The 26,713-nt window shown below is 43.6% G+C and overlaps 1 protein-coding gene across 1 annotated transcript; it reads left to right on the top strand.

The window, feature by feature from the left end:
- The first annotated feature begins 454 nt into the window (after positions 1 to 454).
- Positions 455 to 23,325, top strand: abcd1 (ATP-binding cassette, sub-family D (ALD), member 1). Its single transcript, XM_014336434.2, has 17 exons — positions 455 to 1,003; positions 2,799 to 3,080; positions 7,033 to 7,151; positions 7,252 to 7,409; positions 7,543 to 7,730; positions 9,044 to 9,218; positions 9,350 to 9,540; positions 9,668 to 9,848; positions 9,944 to 10,086; positions 10,308 to 10,485; positions 10,660 to 10,754; positions 14,290 to 14,435; positions 14,588 to 14,733; positions 15,555 to 15,639; positions 17,056 to 17,181; positions 18,039 to 18,126; positions 22,879 to 23,325. Exons 2-17 carry the CDS (start codon positions 2,952 to 2,954, stop codon positions 22,999 to 23,001), a joined length of 2,271 nt encoding a protein of 756 aa, XP_014191920.1. The 5' UTR covers positions 455 to 1,003; positions 2,799 to 2,951; the 3' UTR covers positions 23,002 to 23,325.
- The last annotated feature ends 3,388 nt before the right edge of the window (positions 23,326 to 26,713 follow it).

Raw genomic sequence — 26,713 nt, forward strand, 5'->3', positions numbered from 1 at the left:
CCTTATATGTATATATATTTATTTTATTTTATTTTTTCCCACCAGAAATTTGCAGTTCTTTCTCAGACATTTGGCATTATTCTTCTCATGAATTTCCAATTATTGCTACGTCTTTTCATTGTACATTTGCAAATTTATTTCTCAAAAACTTATTTTTCATCTTTTAGTTCATAAATTTCCCATATTTTTGTCTGAAATTTGGTAGTATTTTTTTTTACATAAATTTGTCAATTTTTGCAAGGTTTTTTTTTATTGTTAATTTAGAAGTTAATTTTGTAAACTTTAAATAATTTTATTTGAAATGTATCACTTTAACCTCCAACCATCAGAGGTTTTATTTCATTTATTTTTAAAATATCACACCCCCTCCCCACCACCCTGCAGCTACTTATATTTTGTTCGGATAAAAGCAGAAGGAGGAGAGGGAGGTCACGTCCTCAGTATCGGAACGCGGCCCGCCCTTCAGGGCACGTTGTGTCGGTATCCGGACGCGGGCCGCTGCTCAGGTAAACAGATGCTGAACTTTTCTCTGCCTCCGCCGGTGTGACCGTCCTCGCGCCGGTTCAGTGTAGCAGAAGAAGTTGGTGGAGGAGTGACGGCGGGTCGTGCGCGCGTCTGTCCCGGGCGGCTGTGAAGCAGGAGGAGCGATTTAACCCGGAACTTCGTGCGCTTTTCATGTCCACATCAGAGAAACAACAAAGTTCCTGTTAGCAGTTAGCTTCAGTTAGCAACCGTGGGTCCGCTGCCGGGTCACCCAGCCCGGAGTAAAGTTCGAGTCCGGGTCGAGAGCTGCTCGGCGGGAGGGCAGGACACTCTGCGAACGGCAGTAGTGTTATAAACGAGTTTGCGCGACAGCGCGCCGTTAGCCGTTTGTTACGGTCAGTGTTCACGGGAGACTTAGAAGCTAGGGGGACCGGAGCTAACACACCGGAGCTGGACTCTGTACACCGACACACCGACTGTGGATGTTCAACAGGTCACCGACTGCTGCTGCTGAACCCGGGTGAGTGTTTACCAGAGTACCCGGAACACCGACAGGACACCTGCGGGGCGTTAAAGTGGAGCCGGTCCCCCTGGTCGATAGTAAATGAGCGAGAGAGAGAGAGAGCAAGGATCTTATTATTAATGTTGTATAATCTCTATACGTTTATTAACGTTATATAACAGTGTGCAGTATGTCACAGCACGTTTACTGACCTTATATAACAACATTTTGTCCGATTATTACATATATCACAGACCTAAATTCCTTCTGTCTGTTCACAACACTTATAATACGTATAAAGTTACACTAATCAAATCGGGTTACATGGGGGTGTGTGATTTAGTTCATGGTCACATACAGCTCAGCGTGGGCCAATGAAAGCATTGCGTAATAATCTTTGGGTTATTCCGTGTCAAACCAGTAAAAGCTGAAAATACCTCCACGTGATCCCCCAGAATCAGCTGATTTCTTTAATATAATAACTTTAGCGTTTCTAATGAAGTAATGGAAAGTTTTCCCTTCATATTATGGCTGTTCTCAGAGTTAGAGACCCCCAAGCAAGAACACATTGGAGCCCTTATAACTTAATAAAATTCCAGGACTGAAAACACATGTAAGCTCTGTTTAAACTGCACATGAATCAGGTTTAGATCCACTGCAGGTGTGACAGTCTACAGCCAACATTTCATTTTTCTATAATTCATTTTAAGCTTTATTATCATGAGATGAAACATAGATTCAGCAGTGAAAATGCACTAATTTAATGTGTATAACATGTTTTATCTGTGTGCTTATAAGTCACTGGAGAAAAATGGGAAAAGTATTTTTTGAGTTACCTTTCAGGGCTCAAGGGTCAGAGGACCACGTGGGACAGGTGGCTGGACAAACAGGTTATAGCATATGAAAGGTCTTTCCGGGGTCGTCCTCTGGCTGATATTCCTTCTGCATCAGAATAATTTTATGTTTTTAACAGAGCGTAAATGTGTTTTGTAGCTGGGGATGTTTAACATGGATATCCTTTTAAGGTATATAAGAAGACATAACAGAAGAGCAGTTGAAACAGCTTGTCTCGAGCTGACATTACATGTGCTTCACAGAATTAAGTGGCTCTTTAAAAGCTCCGGTGGAGTTATTTAGGTCTAAGTAACAATTTTATTTGATGTTTTTATAGAACAGCAGATTACTTTATTAAGAAGATTAAATTATTGAAGACTTTTCTGCAACTTTCTCACCTTGCGGAGTCATCCAGGGTGTCGGATCAGACCCTCTGGCAGGCTGGGCTGCATGCGTGACACCCCTGCTTTACACACTGACACACACGGGTGTAAATAATATAGAAAGGAGCACATTCATGTGGGGGTCCTGGAGGAAATTGTGAGAGTCAGGCCCTTAATTTCCTGAATTCTGCTGAATGGGTCATGCACCAGATTGCACTGCTAATGTCTTTATTTATGGGTGAAATCAAAGAGCTCTCCCAGTTAAGACTGGTTGGTCTGACTCCACCAGAGCAGTGGTTTAGTCTCAGACAAAGCAAGAAATGTTGATCAGTCATTACAATAAAAACAAATGCACATGTCTTTGCTTTTTTAATATAATAAAAATTGATTGATGACCACTTTTTTCACTACACGATTGTGAACACAGAGCCGTGCGACCCTATCATTCATTCACAGCCACATGTTTTTTTGTTGGAGGGCCTTGTTGGGGCCCCGTGCAGCTGTTTGCTTACTCTGCAGTGTAATGGAGTGCATGAACTGTCTAACGGTTAAAGCTGGACTGAGGTGTAATCTAAAACCTGAACCTGTCTGTGCAGGTGGTGGCTCACGCTCTGAGGTCAGCATGGCGTTTCCTTGACAAACCCGCATCGGTTCACAGTGGACCCGTCTGGGATCAGGTTCGGTTTGACCTTAGGTGACACGCTGCGATTTCTGGACATCAATTGGTCGTTCGTCGGCTACCTGTCAGCATGCAGCTGACCTATGAGAAGCTGCCTGCTCAGCTCAGGCGGAGCTCCAGACTCAGGAAATTGACGGCCGTCCTGCTCACAGCGTATGCCGTCAAAAAGCTGTCTCCATATGTGTGGAGGAGGCTGCAGGTACGCACACACCTGTACACACAAAGGTCATTATTGTTGAATGAAACATTAAAACTAGGTGTGAAAAAAACCCCATTTTAGTCACCAGAAATAAAAAAAATTAATTATACTTTAGTCATGAGAAATTGTTGGGTAGCTAAACTAAAGATTTACAGTCAAAGCAAAAGCCCAGCTTCAGGTTGCAGATTCTCTTTGATGTTTATCGCAGCACTAAAAAAGATTTATGACGCAATAAATCACGGAGTCGCTAACAACAGTTTTCTTCCCTTCTGGCAACTTTTCTCACACACAAGCTCTTAATCAGGCTCAGTCACTCACATTGGAGCTGTTGTGTTGCTGCGTGAGGCACGGCTCCTCCCTTCTCTGCTTTCCAAAGGTCTAACCTGTCACTGTGGTTAGCTTTGGACCCGTAGCAATGCACTAACATGGATATCTGCTAATTATTGCTAAGTAGTAACAGATCAATAAAACTCTAGACAGTCACAAACATCTTTGATGGTCTGTAACTCACAGCAGGACATTATTATTATTTCATTAAAAATGCTTTGAGAGGCACAAAGACTACAAACATGGTGGAGAGGACCAGTTCAATGAGTGAGACAACAATCAGCTGCAGGTGCATGGCAATCAAAGTGGCCACACCCCCTAATGTTAACCTCACTAGATGGACACTGATAGATACTGCTATACAAATTTCACCCACTGAACAGTTCTTATGGTGGGGCACATTTTACATTACAGTGGGTTTCTGCTGTAACGTACATTTTAACATAGGAGACAATGGGGATTGACTCCCTTTTGGAGTTTGCCTCAGGCGTTTGTTAGAGGAAAGGCAGTTTCTGGGTATCTCAGTGTCGGCTTCATGTTTCAGCCCCGGAGGTTTTTACTCCTACTCTGCCCTCCACCTGGACTTACAGGTGTTTCTTCAGTTTGTGGGTCAACTTATAGCTGTGACATTTGTTCATACTGGTGTAATCAATGCTTTTTTCACTCATATTGGCAGTAGCCAATTAGTAAAGTGAAGTATATAAAATATTTTCTTTAATAGACCCTGTTCACGAGAAAATGCTAACTTCCAGTTTTAAGACCGGATGTAGGGTTGTACATTTCCGGTAGCTTTATTTTGCAATCAATCGCTACTGCGAAGATGGACTCCAGAATCATGTCCAAAACACGAAAACGGAAAGATCGCGTTAAGTTACAAAGAGCAGAGGTGGGAACACTCACCACTGCTGTGGCATAAAAAAAATCTAATGATCAATTTTGACGTTTAAAGCGTTTAGATCGATCAGTTGTTTACATCACTCAACACAAGCAGAACTGCATCACTGCAGCAGAAGACACATCGTCCACATTCAGAAGCACATCTCTGTATAGTGACTGGTCTTATGATTTAAACAGGCAAATGTTCAGCATTCAAACTACAGGTGAAGAATAGTCAAACCAGATGTTTCCCCGTTATGTTGATATCAGCTAGTCAAGTACACACCTACACAGCATGTTAACAAACCGTGAAAAAAGCCACAAAAAATAAATGAATGATTGCTGGTAAGGTTTCTATACATTAGTAGTTTACGAAGGGTATGTTGTGACTTACCTTCAAAATTACAGCGGTCGCTATAACGCGGTTCATCTTTTGCAGCTGCGCTGTTTCGCGGATTTTCTTAGTGCAAGTTTGCATGCGTCATTGTGTTCTGCATCCTGATTGGCTGCAGACACTGTTCGATCTCCTCCGTGCCGTCTCTCCTGTACAGTACAGAATCGTACATTGATTCGCTGATTCATTGATTCATTGATGTTGAATATCTCGCAGCTGCTCTATTCTCATGTTCTGGACCTGAAAACTAGGGCTGCCACGATTTGTCGACTAGTCACGATTACGTCGACTATCAAAATCGTCGACGACTGATTTAATAGTCGACGCGTCGTTTGAAGCTTTGTAAGATCGCAAAAGACGCAGGAATAAGTAGCAGGATTTAAGAGTGTAATAACGGACTGAAACAGAAGATGGCAGCACTGCATGTACAAGGATGCCAGCTGCCGTTAAACCCCGAAGAAGAAGAAGCAGCTGTGTCCCAGAATTCATAGCGCGGCCCAGCTTAGTTTCCAACAATGGCGGTAGCTAGTTAGTTTTAATATTACTCTTATTATTCTTTCTGGGTCACAAAATAAACGTTTAACATATTTTCAGGCGAGAATGTAGCTGTGTAAACCTCAAATATCTGGCTCAGTTTATCAGGACACCACATATTTTCAAAAGCGCTCCGACGTTTTCGGAGACGTCTGTTACCCACTAGCTCGATAGCTAGCCGGGGGCTAGGTCACTAGCCGTGAGAACACCGGACTCCCGGCAAATTCGTTTTCAAACCCACCGCCGTCTTTCGCGTACTCAGGTTAAATATATATGAGTCACTTAGTAACTTATGTTATTGTTTGTTTTTTAGTATTTTATTTGTTCCTGAGTAAATCGGTTTGGCTGAGATTAAAGTTATAGTTTTTACACAGCTGAATAAACGTCAAGCAGACAGCTGATTATCAGAAGTGTGAGATGCTGGAGAATATACTCCGGTGTCCTGTTATATTTTAGATAGCAAGGAGTTTATTAAACTTCACCGAAACAATCTGCAAATTTCATTAAAATTGAATAAACTATCATCTTGTCTTTATTTTTAGTTAGCACCTTAAAAGCTTAAAGCTGTAAGCTAATGATAGTTATATAAGAGCAGATGCTGCTGGTGCAATAAGCTGTAGTTTTACGTCCAGTGGATGATGATCTGATTAGTCGACTAATCGCATAAATAATCGGTGACTAGTCGACTATCAAAATAATCGTTTGTGGCAGCCCTACTGAAAACAGGGTTTGATCTTTGGTTTTATTCTATAATACTGGACTTATTTTGCTACAAAGGTTTGAACTTTGAGAGTTTAAACAAGAGAGAAACGTGTGAAAATGTTCACGCCTGTCTGAGAAAGGTGTATAAAGTGTGTAGTGAGGGGTTTTTACAGTCTTAAAACATCTATACTAATTGTTAAAAATAAAGTTGGCTACTTTGCGGATTTCACCCATCGCTGGTTATTTTTAGAACATAACACCCGTAATAAACGAGGGACCGCTGTACACAAATACTGAGAAATATAACATTTGAATTCTTTTTCTCTTTTGCTCTGAGGGACGTGGGAAAAATATCGACAAGTCGACGAACATCATCTACAGATATATTCGGTAAATGCCCGAGACATCTCGAGAAATGTAAATCACCGCTTGATTCATGCGTTTGGTTGACTTGTTTTAGAAAAACCGACCGTAAACAAGGAGCGAAAATCACACCGGAAACGAAGCTCTCTACAGGAGTTTCCCCACCGGAAGTAGCATGTGCTGAGGCGCACAGAGTCTATTGTATATTTTCGGTAGATAGGAAAAATTCTTATTCTCAGGGAACGCCTTTCCTGATGCAACCTTGAAGGGATTTTTATCTCCTCCTGATCTCGAGCCTCTCACACGTCGTTTACATGTGTAAACCACCACACTGTGGAGCCACTGGAGATACTGTGAACCAGTGAAATGTATTTTAATTTAACTGTGGTCGGTGTCGTGACAGCCCTAACAAAAGATTCCTTTAGTTTAAGTCTTTGTTTAGCAAGAAGAATACAGGGAAGCATTAGTTCATGTGTTTGCTGAGGCTGGGATGTCTACGTGAAGGTGAGTCAGCCTACGTTTCTGTTTGGATTATTTGTTCTGAACTTCCTAAATCCACAGACAAATCCTCCCCAGGATTATCAAAAGAACATTCACAAAAACACTGAAAACTAAAGATGAGATAAAAAAAATAAACTGAAACCAGGAAACATATTCTGGAAGCTGACTCAGAATAAACTGACCTGAAAACAGAACGGCACAGACCTGTTCACACCTGTACAAACAGCGCAGGTGACTGTGGGTTTGTCTTTGCAGAGGCGAGCAGCAGGTAAACAGCTGGGTGTATCTGATCCATCAGTGGGTGCAGTGAGCTCTGCTGATGATGGCGGAGAGAAGAACAAGAAAGCGAAGAAGCAGAAGAAGAGTGACAGCAGGTGTGTTTTTAAAATGGCAGAGGGTTTGCTCGCCTGTCTGGCTGCTCCGGGCCTTCAGGGTCGAGCTCAGGATGAACTTCTCGTGTGTTTCTGTCCTCAGGTCTCCGTCGGTCAACAGGGACTTTTTCCTCAGACTTTCCCGGCTGCTGAAGCTCTTGTTTCCACGGTTACTTTGTCCAGAGATCGCCCTGCTCGCCTTACACTCTCTCACCCTGATGTCCCGGACCTTCCTGTCGATTTACGTCGCGTCTCTGGACGGTCTGTCTCCTTGTTTGTCTATAAAGTCATTAGTTATCCATCGCTATTATTGATCATATTTTTAGTATCATTGGTGACGTAGTTAGTTTGGCATCATCACTAATCAGCAGTATTGATCTGCTGTGTGTGTCAGGTGTGATAGTGCGGTGTATTGTTCAGAAGGATCCTCAGGCCTTCGTGCTTCAGCTCTCCAAGTGGCTCCTCGTTGCAGTTCCTGCAACTTTCATAAACAGCGCCATCAGATTCCTGGAGGGTCAGCTGAGCCTCAGCTTCAGGACCCGATTGGTTAAACATTCCTACCAGCTGTATTTCACCAATCAGGTAACACAAACACACACAAATAAACAGCTTCGACAGGTGTGTTATCAGGACTAATGTCTGATTTTTACACTTCACTGGTTCAAGCACAGATGGACGGGGACAGTCTCGAGAGACCTCGAGCCTAAAAACTGGTACTGAATGACTGATCACCTCCATCAGGCTGTCACACAGCATTTCATTAAACCAGAAACGAAAGCACTGAAGCACAAGTCCATCATAAATCCATCACTGAAACCACAAATAGAAGTTTACAAACAAAAAACACAGACCGATCTAGAGCTCAGTTAAGATGAAGTGAAGTGGAGACATGGAATCATGAACTCCGCATCCTCTGAGCTAAAAATGGGCGTCCAGTTTGATATCAGTTAGAGTGCATGGGTAAGTTGGTGGTCTGTAAAAGCACTATTAAAGCTGAGTGATATGTGAAGATTATAAGGCAGCATGTGCTACCATCCAAACCTCCTTTTTGTATTTTTTCAGGCGAGACAATACCAATACGTATTCTGCACATATCCCATTAGCATGGCTCCATAAACGAGTCTGTACCTTTGAGAACTGGGAGAAAACTGAGCTGCTGAGCAGCTGAAAACACGTAGCATTAAGCAGGATCGGGGAAACATTTGGCTTTGGAACAACAGCAGCTGGACTCCTCGGTTCCCAAACACTTAATGAGTGTTGTTAAAAGCAGACGCAGTGAGAAACCTTCCCCTGCTGCTAACATCAAAGAAAAAAAAGAAAGAAATGGAAGTATTTCTCCTGTTTCAGGATCTGGGATTTTGTGTTTGTGCTATTTTTAATTAAATGTGACTTAGATTATCTGCAAATCTTCACATTTTCTGTGGAACTAGTTTGTGAACTGAACAGCTGTCAGGCACATGTTTCACACCTTTCTGCTGCCAAGTTCATGAGCAAGACAGTCCGCAGAGCCCAGCAGGCCACGATTTCCTTACTTGGACAGCAGGGAGAAGCTCTATTTATGTTACCCTTAAGGAAGGTTAGCAGGGACAGCTGCAGCGCTGCCTCACTGAGCAGTTGGTGGCTCAACTAGGTACTGCAGCAAATCTCCAGAACGTTTTCTGACAGTGAATGTCATTTGTCTTCTGCATTATCCGTTATCAATCAGTTACAAGCTAATCTTTGACCCATTATTATAGTTGCATGTGTCCCACTTGAGGATGATCTTTGTGGCCTTTTTGTTATCTTTTGTTATCTCATCCACTGAGTGTTCTTAAGTTTGTATGTTCTGATCATTAGCCTGATGCTTATTTTTGGCCTATTTATACTCTGATTGGTGAACTTGTTGATCTCTGCAGACTTACTACAGAGTCAGCAACATGGACGGGCGTCTGTCCAATCCCGATCAGTCCCTCACTGAGGACATCGTCATGTTTTCGGCCTCTATCGCTCACCTCTACTCCAACCTGACCAAACCCATCCTGGACGTGATCGTCACCTGCTACACGCTGATACGCACCGCCCACTCCAAAGGTTGCTTATGTTAGCGCCAAATGATTTCACGCATGATGTGAACACATTGGTGTGTTGCTTGTAATTAATGCTTATTTTTGACTGAGGCTGAGGTTGTTCTAACAGCGTGTCTGCGCTACATGTTTCTGCAGGAGCAAACACAACGTGGCCGTCGGTCATCGCCGGCCTGGTCGTAGCACTCACGGCTAAAGTCCTGCGCTCCTGTTCGCCTCGATTCGGGAAGCTTGTGGCCGAGGAGGCGAAGAGGAAAGGAGACTTGCGTTACATGCACTCACGAATCATCACCAACTCAGAGGAGATTGCCTTCTATGGAGGACACAAGGTAAGAAAAACACCGATGTTTTAAGAAGTGATCAGTTTGAATGACAGGTAGGTTACTGTTAAACTTTGTGGATGGAGATCGCCATGTCTGTGATGGTCATGCGAGTTTGGGTGTGTTTGATTTGTAGGTGGAGCTGGCCCAGCTGCGGAGGAGCTACACGTCTCTGTCCTCTCAGATCCATCAGATCCTGCTGAAGCGCCTCTGGTACATCATGCTGGAACAGTTCCTCATGAAGTACGTGTGGAGCGCCTCCGGCCTGGTGATGGTCGCCGTGCCCATCATCACCGCCACCGGATACGCTGAACACGGTAAACGCACTCCTGTTATCGGTGTACAGTATCACAGCGAGTCTGGTGCGAGTATGGCGTTCAGCTGCTTCACCTTTGACCTGTGATGTGCTCAGACTCGGAGGAGGTGAAGCAGGCTGCCATGGTGATGAAGGAGGAGGAGCTTGTGAGTGAACGGACGCAGGCCTTCACCACAGCCAGGAACCTCCTGAACGCTGCAGCCGACGCCGTGGAGAGAATCATGAGCTCCTACAAGGAGGTATGCACGCCATGCTTCCTCCTCTTTTTCACCTCCTCTGATTCTCTGGCTGAGCTGATGGTTAACAGAGGAGTATTTGAAGAAGGCAGCTGCTGGAGGGAGACTATCACTTCCTTTCTTCTGCTCGTCTTCCTCCAGTCTTCACCTTGTGTTTCCTCCCTTTCTCCTTCATGCCATGTTGATGTTTAAATGATGCACACTGACGACTGACTGCTGTGCAGGTGACGGAGCTGGCAGGTTACACTGCTCGAGTCTCTGAGATGTTGGATGTGTTTGAAGATGTGAATCAGGGGATCTACCGCCGCTCCGCAGACAGAGAGAAGGAGGAGTTAACAGCTGATGGAGGAGGAGGAGCAGTTCAACACGGGCAGAGAGTCTGTGGTCCGCTACAGATCAGAGGTGAGTCTTGTATCATGTAACACCTCTGCAGCACTTTACTCCCAAACTCTCAGCTGGGTTATCTTTGGCCCGGTGTCATTTGTCGCTTCAGTCACTAAAGGGCAAAACCCCGCCCACACACAAACTCCAAACAGGAAGTTGAGACAGCTGTTTTGTCTGTTGTGTTGTGTACAGGTCAGGTGATCAGTGTGGAAAAGGGGATTCGCTGTGAGAACCTGCCAATCATCACGCCTACCGGAGATGTAGTAGTGTCCTGTCTGAATATCCAGGTAACACACACACACACACACACACACACACACACACACACACACACACACACACCAAAGGCCTGTACTTTGAACCAGCTTTGAGCTTATCCAGGTGACTTCAGGGTTATCCTTGACATTTTGTTACTATGAAGGTGGTTCACTTCTTAGTGGGGTACATCGCCATGGTAACCTATCCTGCGAACCTGTTTTATCTTGTTTTGTTTTTCAACCTTTTGTGTGCAAACAATTTTACAATAATGTTGTTGTTCTGTAAGCATAACCAAACAAATTAAGACACTTATTTGTACTTGAGGCCTTCATGTCGACTGCAGGTAGACGAAGCCAAGGCTAAAATGTATTAATACAGTAGCTCCAGACTGCCAGCGTTAGCATGAGTGAGTCCAAATAATGCAAAGATATCCTGGGTATGTTGAACTTTCTTTGTAGCAGAGGACGTTGCTGTGGGCTTTTCCTTTTATTTATTTTTAATTTAATGTCTGTTACGATCCGAACCATGAATCCTCAGTGTGGTCAGTGTCGCCTCAGTGTGCAGCTAACATTTGTGGCCACATGGTGGCACTGCTGCAGTCCAGTCCTTATTTGGATTAAGCACAAAACCATCACAGATTTAAAGGAAGTCAACTGTACATGCTCGCTTTACAGACACACAAATGTATTTTTACTTTCTGCACATAATAATAATAATAATAATAATGATAATAATGATAATAGTAATACTACTACTAATGATAATAATTTCTTGGCACATTTCAAAGCCCTTAAAAACAATGTCACCTTACAACACAAAACTAACAAGAACAGTAATAAAAAGGATTTGAAATCCTGGAATAATATGATTGTGAATGATATGAAACTAGATGGCTGTAGTTGATATGCTGATGAAAACAGATCGATTCTGAGCTGTGATTTGTCCGAGAGTCTGTCTAACGAAGGTGAAGTGTTGATAGGTTTGAAAGATGAGGTGCAGCACAGCTAAAGTCCTCCGGCACCCTTGGTGTTAAGTCTGAAGTGAGGAGCAGTCAGGAGAAGCTGAGCACAGGGCAGAGAAGGGGTGTAATGATGGACGTCTGACAGGTATGGGAGTGACGAGCCGCACTGAATATGCTTCTTCCTAGCTCTTCTCTTACAGATGGGACGAGAAGAAACAGTTATATAATCAGTTTTCTCAGTATAGTCAAAACGTAATTGAGCAAAAATGAAAAAGAATAAGCAACAAACACGGCATTCATCTAATTCTGTGTAAACATATTTGTACTCGTAACTTTCAGTCTGGCTGATCCGCCGATGCTTTCTTGATTAAGTGTTTTTCCTCTGAAGCATCCCCTGCAGCCTCCGTGTTTAACGCCACAGCGCTGTGAACTGTGGGTAATTTCCCTCAGGCAAAGTCTGCAGCAATTACAGAAAAGAATGAATAAAGGGCTCAAAATTTCTACCAAACATCCCTCCTGCAGCCTGTTTGACACTGGGCGTCAGACACCGAACCCTCGCTGCCTTTGCGGGAGCAAGCCTCAAAGACTGTGAGTCTGTGGACATTGGGATTGGGCTCATTCTTTCCATATGCGCCTGGGGTCAGAGGTCATCGCTCATTAGCATGTGCCGAAACAGTGAGAGAGTGTGTTACTTTGTGTGTTTGTGCGTGCTCGCAGCATAGAATGAGGTTCCTGTGTTCAGTACGAGAGGATGAGAGAAGAAGAAGCAGCAGAGATGGAAACATAGAGGGGAAGAAGAGGAACATTGATGGACACAGAAACTCCTCTCTGTTGTCTGGTTCTTAACCTTTGACCTCTCTGCTCTCACAGCCTGTGCTTTGATTGGTCTCTTCTTTCAGTGTGTTGTTGTGAGGAGGGACCTCTGAGATTCAGTCACATGTTTACAGGCACCACGGGGGCCTGCTCAGGGAACGAATTCAGCATCAGCAAGCTTAGGATAGATTTGAGCTTTTTTTGGCTTAGTTAAACCCAACAAACACAACCACACTAAGCTAAGGACAGACGTAGCATGAAACAGCAGCGAACTAAACAAATGTGAGGGATTTAAAAATATAATCTAGGCTAAAAGAAAGACAGCTGCTGTAGCCAGAGCCAAGAATTAAAGCTGGTAAAAGATCCGGACCTATGGTTAATAATGCAGTATGTATTTGCCCCAGGTGGGTCCTTGGGTATTTTTACTGAACTGAAATAAACTTTACATGTTTGTAGATTTGTATTTTATATTAACAATCTAAACTACCACAATAATACTTAACCAAAGCTTAAACATTTACGCTGTGGAGCAGAAGCAGAACAAAAGCACGACATCGAATTGCAAAGATATCAGAATTGTGCTTCAGTGCAATGCTGGAATAAACATAATTACATGTTTTGAAGTGTCAGGAGGCTACTGCACACCCTTGCTTCTGCAGGTTTGCAGAAGGAAGGTGGGGTGGGGGGGTGGTTCTCGTACAAGCTTACGAGAATCTGCCAAATTTGAAGATAATAGCAAACCAAGCTCGCATGCTTCTCATATTAGGCAAAAGCTTGTTGTACAGGTGGTTTGTACACCTGGTGTTTGTACCCACAAAGGCTTTGATTGCAGTTACAGTAATGGCCATAATTGTTGTCAACAAAGGATTATCTTCACAGTGCCGACTCTTTGTTGTCTGCTGCCCGCGTTTCACCAAGTGAGAAGAGAAGCTACAGCTTCTCTCTTAATTATACACACGAGGACACGTTATCAGCCTTCATGTGGGGAACAGATCGAGATCACACGGGATACATTTTGTAATACTTTTTATTTTAATACGTGGGGGTTGGGCGCTACGATAAAACACAGTCGGTGAAAAAAAACAGGTTTCTTTGCAGGTGTCTGTGGTACTTTCAGCCGTAGCTCAACACTACATAAATAAGGAGTCTGTGCTGTTGAGTAGTTGTGCTGTAGGAAGTAATTAGTTGGGTAGTTAATCAGTACAAACAAAGAAAAAATTCTGACTTTTAAAACACCGCCTCATCTTTAAGACAAGGTCGATCCGACTGTATTTACCACCACAGCCTGAATCTGTTGCTGTTGCTAACAGGCTTATTAGCCGTAGCCTCGTTCTTTCAGCTGCAGCCTGGTGGTGTTAAACAGTGTGGAGAACAAGTAAAGAACAAATAATAACTGAATACAAGCCAGTGAGAAGGATTATTTGCAAGTTTAGTGCCAACAAGTGTGAGGTTTTAGTGCTTTAATTAGTATCTGGAGTACACAGCTACAGAAAACAATGAGAACTTGTATTTTCCATTCATGCTCAACAGCCTTTAGATGCGCTCTGCATCTGTTGAGCTGTTTTCTCAGAGCAGGTCAAGTCCAAACCATGTTTTCATGGCTTTGCAGGCCTGGCTTGCCTCAGTAAACCCCTTTGTCATATTTAAAACCCGGGTGTAATCTCACATCTTTAACTCCTAAATCATGCTTTGCAGTACAGGCGTCTGTGCACATATGTTCTGTAAAGACTTGGAGACACCTTTCCAGAAACGAGTCCAATCCTGTGGATTTGTCTCTCTGTGTGTCTCAGGTGGACGATGGGATGAACGTGCTGATCACCGGTCCAAACGGCTGTGGGAAGAGTTCCCTGTTCAGGATCCTCAGTGGGCTGTGGCCTGTTTATGGAGGAGTCCTGTACAGACCGGAGCCAGAGCACATGTTCTATATCCCACAGAGGTAACACTACTACTACTACTAGTAACAAGTTCAGTTCAGCACTTTATATTTATATGGTTCCAATTACCACCAACAACCATTTGTCGGTGTTTTACAAAGTTAAGGCCCTAGATCCACAGCAGTTGTGGTTTCCTATTCTGTGTGGTTTGCAGGCCTTACATGTCAGAGGGGACCCTCAGAGACCAGGTGATCTATCCGGACTCAGTGGAGGAGATGGTTCAGAGAGGACTCACAGATTCAGACCTGGAGGAGATCCTTCGCACCGTCCACCTGCGCTACATCATGGACCGAGAGGGAGGTCAGTCCGAGTGCGTGTTTAGCTGTGCTCTGCGCTTTGTTTGGAGTAAACAGGCAGAAAAACCTCCACAGCAACTCAGACTCAACTACACAAACAAACATAGAAGACGGGAAACTCGTGAGGCAGATTGTGCGGCGGTGATTGAACCAAGAATTAATTATGAGGAGTCATTTCACATCTAATGGTGCCTCGACCTCATTTCACTTCATATGACACTTAATTTTGAGAACCGCTCCATCACAAACATTCAAACCGGTTCGAATGCTCAAATCAAATTCTGCTAAATATTTAATCAGTGCCCCGTCCCCAGCCTGCCGTGAAGGGTGCTCGACTGTTTGACTGACACTTGCAGTCAGTTTGAGAGCTCGCAGCAGCTGCAGGATGATGCCAGGATGTGTCAGGGCGCAGGATTCAGGAAAGACCGGCTCACCTGTCAGCAGTATTAAACATGAAAATACAGAGAGAGCTTTTCACTTCACCTGAATCAAGTTAATGAATGAACATATCTATCATTAGTTGCAAAAAAAAGTGTAGAAAAACGTATAAAATGATGTCTTAGAGAGTGGGAATCAATCAGTAAACATGTAAATACTGAATTAGTAGTGTTACACGTACACTTGAGCCACATCATGTGTACATCAGCGCTACCAGAAGACTGTGTGGGGGGGAATTCTTACACATTTCCCTTTGGGCTCGGATTTATAAAGCGTCAGTCTGCAGGTGCATGGACACACGCAATTGTAAATGTCGTTTAACTGGGATCATCTGTAGCTGTTGTAATGCAGTGCTGCTGTGGCGACACCTGTGTATGTGCTTCTCAGGTTGGGAGTCGGTCAATGACTGGAAAGATGTTCTGTCTGGAGGAGAGAAGCAGCGGATGGGGATGGCTCGGATGTTCTACCACCGGTAAGGTCTCACTCTTCAATGAGTGAAGGATGCTCACAGCATCTGGCTGTGCTCGGGCTGGACTTTGGACAGAGACGTCATGAAAGAGCGATGAGGTGCTCAAAGAGTTCTGAACAGAAATCTGAAGGAAGCGTTTTTAATGGTAAAGGTGGTGGTAAACCTGCCCTCTGCCTCCACAGAGCCAGCCAACAGCTGAACCGAGAAACATGCTAACTGAGGTGGTGTTGCAGTAGAGGTTTGCTGCTGTGTAGTAGCTGTATTATAGGTGGTATGTAGGTGAGTGTAGGCTCGCTTTGTCCATAATGTAAACTGTTGTGTTTCTTGGCTCAGGGTGGGAGGATCTGAGACGTTGCTCGTGTTGGTGCTTTGAACTGAGCCCCGTTAGAAACTGTAATGTGTTAACTTTGCATATGAAATCAGATTTGACTCATGATGATTCTGTGTGTTTCAACGGGGTCCTGGTGACCATTGACATTAAAGTTAACGGCTCTCTCCCTATTCAGTTAGATAGCTGCTTTAAAATAACCACCCCAGTAACGCCCACATTTCCTTGGACACGCTCCCTTCGAGCAGACTCTAAACGCTGGGTGTGCTCGTGTTGAGCTTCAGCGTAGCTCTCACTATTGGCCTCAGTATTAGCATTATGGCCTATTCATTATCAGGTCAACTCGGTGAGTTAAATCGGCACCCCCATGACCTGTTTAGGACTGTGACCGCTGCCGTGTTTATTTTACACACCTCAGCACTGTTAAACCAACATGTTTTCCATCAGAGTGAAACGTCCCTGCAGCTGGTTCAGATGCAGTCAGCGCAGGCGTCAGGCCTGCTTCTGTTTATTCTGTCAGATTATTAAAATAATGGTTTCATCTGCTGCCACCTTTATGATGACTAACATACTGTAAGTGGCCTGTTTATGAGCCGTGAACAGATTTCGCACCAGTTCAGACAGCTGACGACTTCTTGTGTTTATTTTTTCCCGGGGAAGAATAACAAATATTAAAGGACAGTTTAGCCCCAAATCCGTACAAATTCTGCAGTGAAAGGTCAAGTTTCTGTATCACAGAAGAGCAAGTGTCTGTCTATCCAAGATGAGACAGCGTGACACATGAAACGTCTGCGTGTTGTGTTGCTGAGACATAAACTGAAGTTTAAATGGGACTGTACTTTAGCGTACAGGTAAATGTGTGTTTACGTTTGTAGAGAATTCATCTTATTTTCATGCCGACTTATTTTGGTGGCTAGAAAAACTCAGAACGTAGAAATAATAGAAGCTGCCTTTTGAGAAAGCCGTTTTAGAAGCATGCAAATGTTACAGATGCTCAGTGTGACAGTGACTCTGTGTGCGCCCACCATAGTCACCCTGTCTTCTCTCGCTCTTTTCCTCTCTTTGTGTGTTTGTGAATGTCTCTCGAACAGCCCAAGGTACGCTCTGCTGGACGAGTGTACGAGCGCCGTGAGCATCGACGTGGAGGGAGGAATCTTCCAGGCTGCAAAGGATGCTGGGATCGCACTGCTGTCAATTACTCACAGGCCTTCCCTTTGGTCAGTACACACACACACAAACACACACACTGAATCTCAGTGACCTTGACCTCAAGGTCAGAGGTCAAGTTTTCCGAAAATCTTGAAGGAGGAACGGTTTTGAAATTGTAATCTGCTAGGAGGGTGAGGGGTACTGCTGCTAGTACTAAAAGTAAAAAGGTGTCATTGGTCATGTGGGAAGCGTCCAGCATCATGTGAGTCCAAAGACAACAGTTACACTGTGAGTGCTCATGAAAAAGAGGGCGACTCTTAAAATGTGGCTGGATGTTTTTTATTGCAGTCTGAAAATGATCATATCTGTGACTGCTCTGTGAGAGTGTGTTATAACTGAGACGTCACCTATTACACGTTTATTTGAATTTTGTGGATTATTTCTCATGTCTTGCATTCAAGACGCAAAAGAAACAAGCATGGTGGCAAAATGAAAGCGCGGTATTCTAAAAGATCAGATGCCAGCTGAGTCTGTCATCTCTGCTGCTTCTGTGTCATCAGGTTAACTTTTGTGGGTTAAATTTGCACAATTTCTAAACAACAATAACACTTTTCAAGGTGATGTTTCCTGACTTGGAACATGTAAATGCTTTCATTTAATATTTTTTTGTCTTTATGTCTTTACAAAGTCTTTAAATGTCATGAATAAAGTTTTACACAGCGTGCAGCAAAACTGAAATCCACAGATTAGTGAAACTCGAGATGCCAAAACTGCAGATAAAACTACGTGACTCATGTGACTCAAAGATCAGGAGTGAACTCAGGTTTTATTTAATTTTATTTTCAGCCTGCAGGGGGCAGCGTAGCTCTGAGCTGCTGCCGGCTGCCACACCCTCCAACTAATCTTCTCCTCCTCTGTCTCACAGGAAGTACCACTCTCACCTGCTGCAGTTCGATGGAGAAGGAGGGTGGAGGTTTGAACCTCTGGATGCCTCCACGCGCCTCTCTCTGCAGGTCTGTGTGTGTTTAATTCGAGCTCTATGATTGGTCCCCGGCAGCAGGTGTTTTATTTGAGCGTGTGCTGCTGTGAGACCGTGTCATGTTAGAAACAAAAAGGATGTGCGCAGTTTGTTTGGAGGGTCCAGCCCCCAGGTGGGTCTTGTTCAGGTCTGTTTGTAAGATTTATACTTAAACTTAGCTGTAAGACACAAAAACTCGGCTTAAATGTGCTTATTATTGATCCATAAGCATTAAAACAGCTTAAAGTGAATGCAGCTGTCTCTGATTTTCCTTCAGCAATACAGCGCAGATCAGGATTTAGTCAGGAATGGCTGTGGAACAAAAGAGAAAAGCATCTCAAAGTGCTGTCATCAGTCTCTTGCAAAAATGCCAGAAAAGCTGTGATTACTTCTTTCTAATGCGACGCCGCATTATGCTTTTACTTCAGCGCACCTGCATGTGGAAAATAACTTGTCAGATCTTTAATTTATGCTGGATTACCACGCTTGGACTCTAGAGCTACAGAAATAACATTGCTGCACATTTAGGCTGGATGACGACACGGCGACATGCCAAGAGTGCTTTTATTAAAAGAGTGATCAATATGAAATGCACACATATGATTTGATATGATAGTGCACATTAAAAAAACAGTTGGTTTCAGCCAACAATGAAGCCATTAAACTCCACTGAGCTGTTGGTTATTTGTGTTCATTTGGATCCAAACTAAAGTGTTAAAACTCAAACGTCTCAGAGTATGAACAGCAGCTCTCATCTTCTGTTAGCTAAAAAGCAGAATTTAGCGTTTGTCGATTGTTGCCACACACACAGTTTTGATATTTAACGTGTGTGTTCAAACTTTGGGCTTGTTGGTGTTGCTGTGAGAGTGGGCACGGGAAGGTACGCTGACCCCGAACCACCGAAAAAGCTTTTATACGCAACAGGATGGGAGGGGACGACAATCAGTGTTCAGCAGAGACAAAACGTATAACACGAAGAGTCTGGAAGATAACAGTGGGTGACGAGATCAAAGGCTAAAACATACACAGGTACAACAAAGGTGATCAAACGCACCACGGAGTCGCCCACTGCCTTCTGCTTACCGGGATTAAACAGCGAGTCGGTCTTAATATTCTTCATCATTCGGCCGGTGCTGCATCTCCCTCCGTGATGAAGGAGACCTTTGAGTCCGAGCCCGAGGCGTACAATGTAAAACATTCAGCAAAAAATTTAACATTAAAATTATTTGGTCATATTCCACGTGTCCTTTGAGAAGCTCTATAGGAGGCGTAGTATCCCAAACTTCACCAGCAGGAAAATCACTTTGCATAGAGTCAAGATTATGTCAAAGGAACTTTATAAATAGCTGTTCATACATATAAAAGTCATCTCGAGTGACCCCTGTAATCCCAGCTCCCCGCTCTGTATGTAAATCGGAGTCTGTTGTGTTTGCAGAGGCCAGAGGACCGCACAGGTTCAGGTTTGGAAACCCACATTTATCTGCAACCACAGAGCTCAAAACACAGAGGCTACACGGTCACTTCATCTTTACTCATAACTGGACGTTTTATTTTATTAGCCATTTGCAAGCTGAATTCTAATAACAGCTCACTGCTTAATACATACAGAACAGCAAGGCTGCTCTGCTCAATGGGTCATGAATTCCTTTAATTAAACTGAATCTCAGAGGTATCTTTGACTTATTTTTACATTGAGATCACTTATTGCAGCTTTATGGGCTCATTGGACTCTAACAGCTTCTCCTAATGTGACAGAAAGTGGAGAAACATGAAGGATCATGATCAGTGATGCCCCGTTGTTAGACAGTTTCCTCTTATACGTGGGATCTAAACGGTTCTCCCTTCGTTATGCAGGGTTAACAGAGGTCATTATCATTTGCAGACTTTAAGCTTTTACACAGTTCAGACGTTTCTGCATATTTTGTTGATGACCTCAGTTCATTTTGGGAAGTTTTTTACTGCTTTTAAAGACAGAAATGTACCAAAAGCATCTCCAAGTTTGGCAGAAATATCTCTAAAACCTGCCACGTGTCCAACATCATGTGGATGACTTGTTTCTGAAAGATTGCGTCTTGTTATCGGGGGTCAGAGTGCACGGTGGCTTTGCAAACTCCTCGGCAGAGTTTCATTGAAATGCTTCCCCTTCTCTCAGTTTCGTGGTCACATGATGGGATTTGTTAGGTGAAAGGTTGAGTTGATGGCTTTCACAATAAAAAGAAAAACTAGGCCTGATGATAGCGTTATAGAAATTTATACGGTTCAGATTTTTAGAATATAATTATTTCGCACAGGGGAGGGGCTTTGGTGCGATACTTAGGGCTGTCACTGGAACACCCACACACAGCTCAATACCGCGCGAACAGAAACCTAAACTCTTTGCAGGAGTTAAACAAGCTCAGCGTCCTGACTGTGAGCCTTTAGCAGCTGCTGGATCAGTTCTGTCAGTGCGTTTCTGTTTCGTACCCGCAGGACGACCCCCCGGCGTCACTTACGGGGCGTTCAGCATCTGTAACTCCGTGAAAGCGATGTTCACATCCTGCTGTGATCATCCCGCTGCGCCGAGGAGAGAGAGCGGAGCTGATCACTGAACCCTCCTGACTCGTAAACACGCTAAAATTACCGCGACCCCTCTGACTGCTGCCTTTGCGCATGCAGCGGTTACTGTGGTAACCATCAGCACCACAACAACACGCCTGCGGCACATGATGTGTGAGCGAGTGAGGTCAAAGCGCGGAAGCGGCGAGGAGAGTGAGAGCAGCCAGTCAGCTGGCTCCTCGCTGTCATGTGACGGATCATTAGTGGCTGCAGGGCTGCTGCAGTTTATCATTAGCCTCCAGATTTGAAGGTAGAGTTTATTAATCCAGAGCATGAAGTGCTTATTAACCTGCTCAGCTTCACCTGAAACAGTGAAAACAGGTTTGAGCAGAAGCTGCTGTGGGAAGAACACACAGATCTACTCTGCGGGAAGTCGAGCAGACTTCATCTCCTCAGGGGTCGATCCCAACACCTCAGCAGTGATGACGATGCTCAGCCTGCAGCTTCACAGAGAAAACTATAATAAGGACAATCAGACAAAGATACATATATTTAACACACAAACACAGCAGCAGGATTCAAGCACATCATCGCACACTTAATCTGCGATTAAACACAGTATCTAATTATAGGATTGACTGGTGCACAAACGGGTCTCTTGTTCTTCAGTGCACGTTGGTGACTTTGTTTATTTTACCCTCACTTATGTGAGGAGCTCGGGTGAAGTACTGACTTCAGGTACTCAAGTCATTACCGCTTAGAGCGGCTAAAATATGCAAAAATATTGATATTAAGCACCAGCACATCAGCGGTCATATCACACGAGGATCCATGCAATGATTTAGCATCGCGCGTCGTGTTTGCTGCCAAATACGAAAGGAAATAAAGGCTCGGCGTATACACATTACACTGATTGAACTGCAGAAATAACAAAAAAGCAATCTGTGTACTCGTCCCCACGGACGAAGGCGTTCCAGGATAACAGATGGCCTATCGTTACATCCTGGTATTTACGGGAAAATACCTGCTGGATAGTTGTATTATTGATACCAGGTGAAGGATCTGATACAGTCTCCTCTGGTGTGATTGTGGTAATTTCTGTAACACTATTACTTTCACTGCACTCACTAAAAAACGCTGTGTTAGTGTTCACGCCCGAGATACTCAGCAGCAGTAGCAGAGCTGTGTGATTAGAGTCCTTAAGAAGGTATCGATCATGCCTGAGCTGACCCTAAGCAGCCTGGTGAGGTCCCAGCCGGGTGTATTGATAAAGGCCCGAGGATGCAAACATTGTTAATGAACTCTTGTGTCAGACAAGTTTACTGTGAGCAAAGTGGAGGTAAAGATTGGACCACTTACCGTTTCACTCTGTGCATTATGCTACGTTCACAGATGTCAATGTAATGTACGTGCCATTATTTACAATTTTATTTCTGCATTTTTCCCTCCTGTTCTGGAAGAGAATGGATCAGCTCGAGGAGAGAAATCCAACCATGAGCTCGTGTTTTGGCTGTGAAAGTGTAGAGAGGCACAGGCACACGAGAAACAAGTATAAACAACAGCGTGAGCTACATGTGTAGTCTAGATTAAACGCAGAACTATAAATCTCACATCAGCTGGCTCCCAGCCACATAGACATGCGAGTGGCAGTACACATTTGTAGTAATGCTTCCTCGTGTTTCTTTGTTTTGATAAATTTAGTATTTCGTGAGTAACTATGACAGTCTTGAGCTTCTTCACAAGGCTCCATCGCATCATAACAGCGCTAAAAAGTTGTGGTATGTTAACAGGAAGTTGTGATGCATCACGCAGCGTCGAGTGTCAGGCTTCAGTTTGTAGCGTCATATTTTCGTCTTCCATTGACTTGCAGTCAGTTGTTTCTTTGCCTGTAGAGTAAACATTAATGACTATTGTTTAGCTGGGGTATCAACCAGGAACAGGCGGCCACATTAAGGAAGCAAACACGCAATAACCAAAGTTATTATAATTCTAGATGCTGTTTGTAGTAATGGTGGATAAAGCTGCTGAATCAGGAAACAGAGCTTTCAGGTACAAGTACAGACACCGGCGGATTTAAGAGTGACAGGAAGCTTAGCGAAAACAAACAAATGCAACACCTGTAACAGCAATATTCAGAGAAAAGTAAACATAATATATTCATTGTATTTCTATGTGTCTGTGTTTGTGGTTTCTGTGATGTGCTGTGTCTCAGGAGGAGAAGCATCGTTTGGAGAACCAGCTGCTGGGAATTCCTAAGATGCAGCAGAGACTTTCAGAGCTGTGTGTCCTGTTGGGGGAGGCCGAAGGGGAGAAAGAAGAGAAGCTAGCCTCCTGAGATTACACACTGATGATTTTATTTACTGGTTAGCACTGAGAGAAACGCACACACACACGTTTGTATTCCTTACTTGTAGGGCCCCGCGTTGACTTGATGTAACTCCTGTAATGTGCACTGGACACAAAGTCCCCAGAGAGCGGAAGTGACCGCACATGTTATAAATACCCTTAAAATGTACAAATGCCTTTGTAAAGCAGAATTATCCCCAAAGTGTCCTCAAAATGCAGAAATGTCCTCATAATTCACAAATGTCCTCACTGTGAAGATATGTCCTTACAATTCAGAAGTGTCCTCAAAGTAAAAAAAAAAAATCCTCAGAATTAAAAAGTAGCCTAATATTACCTCAAAATGTCGACGTCTCACCAGAGTTCAGAAATGTCCTCATAATACAGAGATGTAAATGCTCTGAGAAAGCACAAGTGCCCTCATGGTGTAGAAATCCCAGTATAGTTCAAAGTGTTCCAAAATGTCCTTGCAATTCAGAACTGTCCTCTTATTACAGAAATTCCATCACTGTGCATGAAAACCTTTTGCTATGCAGAAATGTCCTCATATTGCAGTGTGCCTGATGGATGGGCCACACAAAGATGGACAAACATGCGCGCACACACACACACATGCTAAGCAGGTAAATCGTGTGACTGAAGTGAGTTTTAACTGTGAGTTTGTTTGTTTTTAAATTTTATCTCGTGAGCACTGCCGGTTTGCTGTCAGAGCTGCTGTTTCTCAAAGACGCCCATGATCAGTTGGCCTGTTTTTTACGAAGCACTTCCTGTCCTGATTGGTTATCTCGCTTATTTTAAATGGCTCGTTTCTACTGTCACGTAACCTTGTTTACATACATTAGTTGGCTGGAATAAATAAGCACCTAGAGTTTTTATTCAATTCATCTTTAGGGGCGATCGTGGCTCGAGAGTTGGGAGTTCGCCTTGTAATCGGAAGGTTGCCGGTTCGAGCCCCGGCTCCGACAGTCTCGATCATTGTGTCCTTGGGCAAGACACTTCACCCGTTGCCTACTGGTGGTGGTCAGAGGGCCCGGTGGCACCAGTGCAGCCTCGCCTCTGTCAGTGCGCCCCAGGGTGGCTGTGGCTACAATGTAGCTGCCATCACCAGTGTGTGGATGACTGGATGTGTAAAGCGCTTTGGGGTCCTTAGGGACTAGTAAAGCGCTATACAAATACAGACCATTTACCATTTATTTATAATAAGAAATCGCCACAGCAGTCACATTAGAGCGCTTTGCATTGTGAGGCTATGACAGGTTGGCTGTCAGCCTGAAGTGGTCCAGGTGAGGTGAGGGGAGGTTTTTTCTGCTGATAGCTCAAGTATTCTTGTATAGAAACAGCAGGTTTTTATACAACTTGATAAATGGTCTTGATCACCTGGTAGTCTGTGTTAGGAAAAATATGCTTTCCTCGACCAGTTTGCAAGTATGGTAGTTGTGTATTTGTGCTGCATTAAAAACTTAGTGATTGCTTTGGTCGCTGCCAGAGTGCTGCAGTTGCTGGTAGTTTGCATAGAAGATGCCGTTTTGTCTGCAAACACTCGCTAAACACTGAGGGGAGGTGAAATGCAACTCAGAGGCGGAGACCAATTTGCCTTCAAAGTAAAAGTTGTGCCTTATTGGTGAAACAAATGTTTCAAAATGTGCAACTTTTACTTTGAAGGTGAGCGGTCTCTGTTAGTGAGTGGTTGGTGAGTGTTTGCAGACAGGTTGCCATCTTCCATGCAAACTACATCCGTCTGTCGCAGTCTGCTAGTGACCAAAGAAATCTGAGAGGTTTTTGGTGCAGCACTGTATACATTTTTTAAACCAGTTTCATTTAGATAACACAAGCAACCACTCGCCATACAGTCTGGGCCAAGTAAGCTGCTTTTGTAAACAGACTTTTAATTTGAAAGGTGAGGATCAGTTTATCAACATATGCCATTGACCTTTTTTCCACCAACTGTGTGCTGGTCCTAAACCCCCCCACAAAAAAACAGAAAAACAAACAGTACCAGTATAGCTCCAGAAAAATAAGAGTTCCACTGGGGAAACCACTGATGTCAGAGGCTGTGGGTGGGGCTGCACTGGATAACATCTGCCTTTTAAACCTGTGAAGTTTGTGCTGGTTCTCCAAAGACAGTAAGACAAGGACCGTAAACACTGATCTGACAGCAGCCGTCAGCTGACTGAGAACAAAGAGAGGAGCAGCAGATTTGACAGAAAAGGATCAGCTGAGTCACATGACTGCTAAGCAGTCACGTGACAGTGGAGTCCGTTTATATATATTTTTAATTGTGATATTTAATCCTTTCCTGCGTGTACAAATAAACAGTATATTATATACACAATCAGTAATATAAACAGCAGCTTCACTGATCAACAACAGAATAATCTGCTGCTGCAGTTTGAATAAAGAAACTTTATTTAGAGAAATGTAAACTACATGTTCCAGTGCAATCAGAATGAAGAAGAGGAGGGTGATGAAGATCCAATTATAACGATGCTGTGTGATGTCATGATGATGATGTCTGGATGTTTGTTAAAAATAAATAAATAAAAAGTTTACTAATGCGTTTTGTTTGTTGTTGTTTTTTCCTCTGATCAGGTGACCAACAAACAGTATAATCAATTATTTCCTCTTAAGTGAGCAAAATATCGATTGATCACTGAAGCTGAAGCTCAGCTAACACTGACCTTAACACCACAGCCTGTCCAGTGTTACTGCAGACTTTTTCACAGTATTACAAACTAAGATTTGCATTTCCAGATGATCAAATTGAATTTGCTGAGCAGTCCTACCTGTGAAAATAATCTTCATCTTCATCTTTCTTACAAATGTCTCCATGTCTGAGTCTGACGCACAAACGTTATTTTTCGCGCTGGCTACCTTCTGATTACCACGGGCGCAATGAAGTTACATCTGCACCTTGAACGCATCACAGGGACGAGGACTAGAAAAGGTGCTGAAGGTGTATCCTGTTCGTAGGATGTCTTTAGTTTGTGATTACTGAGCGAGTATGTGCATGCCGTCGCTGGAAACGATGCCGGGCTTATTTAAAAGGAACTCATTCAACAGAAATACGCACTAACATGCCTGTGAGACTCAACTGCGTTCCGGACCTTTAACCCCTGCCAGCCCGTGGTTTAAAAGCGCTCCTACCTCTGCCCAGTTTCACCAGTTTAATCCCTGTTGGCTTTTCAAATTAAGAGTTTGGCTAATAAAACACGTACTCCACTGTGGTTTAGTAAACTGTACTGGTGGTTTACGGAGACTCTGGAAACCACACGACTCTTCAAATAGACGTCACAGGGGTACAAGATGTAGCATCATACGCGAGAATTTACTGTTAGGGATGCGTCTGTACTACACTAACTACACGTTTGCTCGTTAGTACTGCTATTAGAACAAAAGTATCTGGATACATCCTCATCCGCTAAAAACCCACATTGTAATATTAATAATAAGACTTTACTTGTTGAGTTATTTAAACGTGGATTTAATTGGGCCATCTTAAGTATCAGAGGTAAAAGTCGCCTATTTTATTCATATAAATAAACATTTTTTTTCTCATATTAAACCCACGCATGAAGTATTTCACTTTCAGAGGATCGATATTCTGACTGACACTGAGTGTTGACTGGACAGATGGGATCGATAGCTTTTAATTATTAAAACCTCTGGATTTCTAAGCCAGGCTTCGCGGTGGGTTTTCGGCTGTG

The sequence above is a fragment of the Haplochromis burtoni genome, unplaced genomic scaffold, assembly GCF_018398535.1.
Source record: "Haplochromis burtoni strain Fernald_Lab_line unplaced genomic scaffold, NCSU_Asbu1 Contig_138, whole genome shotgun sequence".
Classification (NCBI taxonomy): Eukaryota; Metazoa; Chordata; class Actinopteri; order Cichliformes; family Cichlidae; genus Haplochromis; species Haplochromis burtoni.